This window comes from Chinchilla lanigera, unplaced genomic scaffold (assembly GCF_000276665.1).
Source record: "Chinchilla lanigera isolate Chin_1 unplaced genomic scaffold, ChiLan1.0 scaffold00037, whole genome shotgun sequence".
Classification (NCBI taxonomy): Eukaryota; Metazoa; Chordata; class Mammalia; order Rodentia; family Chinchillidae; genus Chinchilla; species Chinchilla lanigera.
Window position 1 is genome coordinate 14,269,325 of NW_004955438.1, and position 6,525 is coordinate 14,275,849.

General features: G+C 46.6%; 2 protein-coding genes across 2 annotated transcripts in view; one reads left to right on the forward strand and one right to left on the reverse strand.

Moving 5' to 3' along the window:
- Positions 1-1,691, reverse strand: part of LOC106149147 (thyroid receptor-interacting protein 11-like) — a 29,523-nt gene extending 27,832 nt beyond the window's left edge. The window contains exon 1 of the mRNA XM_013517146.1: positions 1,611-1,691. Coding sequence (XP_013372600.1) covers positions 1,611-1,691 — 81 coding nt within the window. The remainder of the gene's footprint in view (positions 1-1,610) is intronic.
- A 910-nt stretch (positions 1,692-2,601) lies between these two features.
- Positions 2,602-6,525, forward strand: part of LOC102013216 — a 25,823-nt gene continuing 21,899 nt past the window's right edge. The window contains exons 1-2 of the mRNA XM_005390442.2: positions 2,602-3,241; positions 4,675-4,945. Coding sequence (XP_005390499.2) covers positions 2,602-3,241; positions 4,675-4,945 — 911 coding nt within the window. The remainder of the gene's footprint in view (positions 3,242-4,674; positions 4,946-6,525) is intronic.

Here is a 6,525-nt window from a genome sequence, read left to right on the forward strand (position 1 = left end):
CTTCCCTGGTCATGAATTACTCTAGTGTATCTTTATCATGGAATGTTTTTATTTTTTTATTAATTTTGAAGGATGATTTTGTAAGATGTAGTTATCTGGGTTGGCAGTTATTTTCTTTAAGTGCCTGAAAAACTTTTCTACAAGCTTTCCTGGTGTTTGATTATATTTAAAAAATTTGCTGTTGCTCCAAGGAGTTTGCCTTTTTTTATAATTTGGCATTTTCACTAATAGCTTTTAGTGTTCTCTCTTTATTCTGAATTGTTAGAATTTTGCCCCTGTGTCAAGAATGGATTCTTTTTCTGGTCATGCCTATTTGAGGTTCTAAACATCTCATTTACCTGGATATCTGTCTCTTTCTGTAGAGTTGAAAGATCTTCTATCATAACTGCAATGAATAATTTTCTTTTACCATCAATCTCTGCCTCTACCCTTCCTTCAAAAGCCATGATTCTTAAGTTTGTTCTTTCAAAAGTCATCTAGGAGCCCTTGCATTTTTTATTGCTTCCTGCTATTTTTTTCAGTGTTACTGAGTAAATGTTACTTCATCAAGATTACCCTCAAGTTCTAATATCCTGTCTTCTGACTGATTTTGCTGTTGTAGTCAGGGATTGCAAGGGGAACAATATAGGACACATAGGTTGTGGAATTATTTTATAGCAATCACCCGAAGAGTCATATACAAAGAGAGTGCAGGAAATCTGTCCACACACTAAAGACCAAAAGAACCCAGCTGAGGGCCTGTGTCCCACAGCAATGTCCTGCATTAGTCCAAATGAAAAGCTAGAGCCCATAACAATGCCTCCTATGAGTGCAACTGGAGGCCTAGAGCCCATGACAATGTCTCATGCAGACCTGTTTCACAGACCTGCACTGGGAAGGCCCAAAGGCCAGCAGTGGACACAAAAGGATGAAGAATCTGTGCTAGCAGGCTGAGGGACCTGCAGTGGAGCCAGGAAATGACACTCAGAGTAAAGATCAGAGATCCCCCAAAAAGTACCACAGTCATCCTCAGCGACAATGAGGACCTGAGCTCCTCCGATGATAAGAACAGCCAAGTCTAAATCAGGATGACCAGTGTGACAAGCTTCTCCAGGACACTGAACAATGCACCTTCTCCCTTCTGGAGCCAGGAAGCGATGCTTAAAATAAGGACCAGAGCTCCCTTAAGGTGAGCCGTAGCCATTCTCAGTGACAACAAGGTTCTGAGCTCCTTTGATGATGAGAACAGTTGAGTTCATCAGGAAAGCCAGCGTGACAAGCTCCTCCAGGAAAACCAACAGCTCCCTACAGCTTTTCTTCCTCTGCAGGTCTGCTTCTTATGCTGCCAGCAACAACCCTCAGGTGGGCCTACAACACCCAGCACCACGCTGGTTCAGTTCCCCTGGGTGTTCCAGGTTGACTGCCAGTTGTCAATCCACCACACTTGCCTATTGCCAAAGCACTCTAGATTTTCGCAGGATTTCTGATGAATTCCTTCTCATCACCTCTAATTCTTTACCGAAGTGCTCTTTTATGGCTGCATTGTCTTCCTTAATTCATTCAGTTGCTTATTAGTACCTTCTTTAAGACCTTGATAACCTTAGAGAGCTGTGCTTTCAGCTGCTACTTACATCTCCTTTCAGTTCGTTGATCGTCTTAGCAGTTGGGTCCTTGTGCTGTGTATCTATTCCTTCTTTGATCTCCTCAGTCATTTTAACTATTCGTTTCTCAAGTTCTTTGTCTGGCAACTCATCCACTTCAGTGTCTGTGAGATCTGCTTTGGGGGGGGTGGTTACAAATTTTTGGAGGCATCTTGTTGCATTGTTTTCTCATAATTGCTGTGATTTTATGTTGAATATTACATATCATTACTTCTGGATTCTCTAATTTGTTAGAATATAAGTTTTCAAAATAATTTCTTATGGTCCTCTCTGGTGTGGCTCTCCCCTCCTGCTCCAGAGACTCTCTGCCCTGGATTTCCTGCTGGCTTTAAGAGGGACGTGGGTTCATTAGCTCCTCAGATAACTTCCTGCTCCAGATGTCCCCTCCACCTTTTCTCATATCTAGGTTCATGGTCTTCAGACCCATCTGTCTTCCCCTCACTGGTCTTGAAGCCTGAGAGTTAGCAATTCCCACCACAGTTCCCCCCAAGAACTGTCATTTAAAGTCACAGCTGGGTATACATTTTGACAGCTACATTTGCTCTATTATTTCCTCCAGTCTTTGTTTGTGCAGTCCCATCTGCACTTTGTTTGCTGGTTTGTTTGTTTAGGTGCTGGGAATGGAATCAGAACCTTGCAAGATTAAGTGTGTGCTGCACCACTGTGATACACCCACAACCACGCAGCACTCACTGATGTCCCACCTATAAACACCATCGTCAGATTAGCTTTCCACTTTCCTATCTCTGCACACTGGGATTGGACTCCAAGTGAGTGTCAGAAAGAACAAACCATATTTATCAAGGCAGATGATGGTGTGGACAGTGCAAGGTGCAGGCTGGGCACATTAAGATGGTTAAGGAACTGAGGTTGCTTTTACATGATGCCCACCTTTAGGCAGGGGACATGGTCAGGGGCCCTGACTCAGGGTTTGGCCTTCCCTTCTCTGTCTTGCAGGACAATGTCATCCTCTATCTCGAGGGTCCTCCTCTTCTTGGCTGGCTTCTGCTCCCTTGTTCCTGGCCCCCAGGCTGCAAATTTTGAATATGTGGATGGAGCTTTACATGACCATGAGCATCATGAATATGTAATCTGCCACAATATTTTCTACAACGTTTTTGACTTGGCCCTTGCCTTTTACCGGGGGCAGGCCAGTTGGTCAAAAACCACCAACACTTTACTGTCGCCAATTAGCATCGTGACTGCTTTTACCATGCTGTCTCTGGGGACCGAAGGGGAAACTCTCTTACAGATCCTGGAGAGCCTGAATTTCAACCTGAGAGTGGCTTCCGAGATTCACATCCACCAGTGCTTCCAGCTTCTCCTCCACATCTTCCAGCATCCTGACCACCAGCTCCAGCTGACCATGGGCAGCAGCCTCTTTGTCAGAGATAGCCTAACACTCATGCATCAGTTTGTGCAAAATGTCAAGGAGCTGTACAACTCAGATGTTATCTCCATCAGCTTTAGGGAAACCCGATTCGCTAGAAAACAGATCAATGATTATGTAGAGAAGGAAACCTATGGAGAAATAGTGGATTTGGTCAAAGATCTGAAGAAAGACACCGACCTCATCCTGGTGAATTATATTTCCTTTCATGGTAAGTAAGGATTCCCAGCCTTAGGTGGCTTCTGTGAAATAATCCACATGCGCTCCAACCCCCACTGCTTATACTTCCCTTGACAGTTCAGTGTCCCCTGAGGGCATCCCAGCTCGGGCTCTGTAATATTGAACTCAGAAATAATGAAACAGTTCCATGAACCAACAAGACCGTAGGACTCGTGAGCACCTTTATTGTCCTAATACTCAATGGAAATGCCAATAAGAGAGAGACATTGGAAATGGAATGTTTCTCTAACTAGAGAACCAGAGATACAAATTGGAACAGATGGTGAAGACAGCTCTGCTGTTCCATGGATCATAATTTAGACAACTCTACAGTCATGGAAGAGTGTCAGCTTTAGAATGTGAAAGACTCAGGTTCGAATCCTGCCTCCACCACTCATTAGTCTTGATATTGAGCAAGTCATTTTACTTCTCGGAGGCAGCACTCCTTTTCTTATCATGGACAAAATAAATACTATTGTAGTCATGTTCTGAAAGGTTAATCAAGTTACATAATACATGGGTCTGGGTGCAAGTCCATGCCTTTGTTATCAAGTGTTGAAAGAATTAATCAAGTTTTATAGTATATAGGGGCACACAGAACCGAGCACCAAGCCTTGATCCTCAGCCTCCCCTCCTGCCTCTGAGCAATGGGAGGGCCAGGACCCACAGGGCCCCAGGGTCTAAGGCAGCATCCACAGCCCCCAGGAAATAGGGTGGGGGAGGGAAGTGGAGGTCAAGCCCAGGCCTATTGCCCCTCCCTACCTCCCCCATCCTTGGGCAGAGTGCAATGGTGCAGAGCACCCAGGCCATAGTCAGCATAACTGAGGTCCCAGCTCTTCTGTGACTTGGGGCAATTCCTGTCCCCTCTCCAGTCTCATCACCTCTTCCTGTCCGATGAGAAAGGTGGGCTCAGGGTCCTAGAGTCACCTGCCCACGCTGTTGGCCTGAAAGCAGACACGCTAGTACTGGAGAAGGGAGGTGGCCCGGGCCTGCCCACTTCACATGCTGCCCAGGAGAAGGCCTCAGGGTGTTTGTCCTGAGCGTGAGCTGAACCACCCATCTGTCAAGGGCAGGGCGCCTCCAGGAATGAGTACCCAGCTATGACTTAGGGACTTCTATTTATGCCCAGTCATTTCATTAGCATCCTTGGTCCTTGGGCAAGTAAATACAAAATGTAGATAAAGATGCTTCTTTTTTGAAGCTAGCTTGTCACAAATCAGCCTGAGCATATCCAAGTTCCAGGCCCTCCTTCTGCTTCAGATTATTTCCAAAAAAGCCCTTTAGCAAATGCTTGTCTTTTAATCCCATTTTACAGATAACCAAGGTGAGTTTCAGAGGGCAGTGACTCAGGAGGGACTCAGGCTCCCTTCCTCTGACACACTTTCTTCACCCTTAGTCCCACCCCTGCCTGATGTCTCTCTCCAGGAAAGTGGACTGTTCAATTCCCAGCTGAATACATTGCGGAAGAGGACTTCCACGTAGACGAGGTGACAACCGTCAGGGTGCCCATGATCATTCGCCTGGGTATATTTCTCCTGACCCGGGATGAGGAGCTGTCCAGCTGGGTGCTGGTCCAGCATGCTGTGGGTGACGCCATGGCCTTCTTCATCCTGCCCGACCCAGGGAAGATGCAGGAGCTGGAGGAAGGCCTGACCCAGGAACACTTTAATAGTATCCTCCCAACCATTGATGAAAAGTAAGTTTCCATTGCAGGAGCCCACCTAGGATCTCTGAGCCATGTCAAGACTGAACCCTTCTGGACTGGCATGAGGCTGGGGAGTATGGACCCACCCCTTGGGTCACAGCTCCTGGGAATAACCTTATGCTTCCATCCAGACCCAGTGTCCATCCCATTAGCATTGGCCAAACTCAGTGTAAGGGTCAGTAACTATTGAGAGCTCTTCCTGTTCCTTGTCAAGGCCCAGGAAGTTTATATTTGTAATCCCATGGAAAAGTTATTGGAATTGTAGAGAGTTAATTCCAATCGACCACTTCCAGTGCAAACCATGTTAAGAACAAAGACAGTAAGGCATATATGTAATTATGGAGAACCAAAGGGGTCGGCCAACTACAATGAGGGCTAACTGGAACAAAGGCCTTGACCCAGGGCTGAAGCTAGATTTTATTAATTTGTGAAGAAGGGAGTGGCTTGAAATGCGTGGAAGTGAGAATGGGGGAAGTGAGTGCTATAAGCTGGGTTACGTAGGAGGCCTGAAATCACCTCTGCAATATGCAGAGAGAGGGGGGCTGGGGATTTAGCTCAGCGGCAAAAAGCGCCTGCCTGGCAAGCGCAAGGTCGTGAGTTCGTTCCCGGTACCGGAGAAAAACCAAAAAAAAAAATAAAAATAAAAATATGCAGAGAGAAAGATATGCAGAAAGAGTAATCTGCATAACACAATAGAGATAGAATCTAATGCTTTGGGGTCAGCCCTTCAGCTCTGATGTGTAATCTTTTATGTCCTGGGAAGTCATAGCCTCCAGGCTCACATATGGTTATTTGGGAGCTAGCAGGGTTGGGGAAACACTGCTCTGTCATCTTTGCTTCAAAGGCTATACAGGAGCACCTCAGTTTTCATTGCTTAAAGCCAATCGAAGAGATAAGGAAAAGTCCTAGCCAGCTCTGCACACATCAATACATGGAAATAGGGCCAGGTTCAGCCAAAATGGAGACAACGGCTCCTCGTTCAAGGAGAGTCACCCAGGTGGTCCTTACCAGGTAACCAGAGGACAGCAGGCACAGATCCTGGCTTTGGGGATGTCCCTCCCATCATTCAGTGCCCAGGGGCAGAGGCAAGAAGGGTCGCACAAGTATGCTAGGATAAAGAACAAGCTAGTGGCCTCCAGGGAGAGATGGTAGCTAAGTGTGGCATCCATGCAGTCCCTGGGTGGAGAGCGCAGGAGCCTGCATGCAAAGGCCCGGAACAGGAAACCGCAAGCACTGCAAAGTCCAGGGCAGTTTGCAGAATTCCCGCTCCGCTCCTCTGTCACTTCTTTTTTGTTTGTTTGTTTGTTTGTTTTGTTTTTTTTTCCAGTACCGGGAATTGAACTCACGACCTTGAGCTTGCCAGGCAGGCGCTGTGCCGCTGAGCTAAATCCCCAGGTCCCTCTGTCACTTCTTGAGGGCGGTTTATTGGCCCCCAGGAGCTGATGTCCTCAAGCCTGCACCACAGAGGACTCACATTTGGCATCAGAAATGAGCCTATGCCCAGAGGCGCTGTTTAATTGTGCATCTTATGGAAGGAATATAAAAGTGCACACAGGTGTGAAGCTGAACTG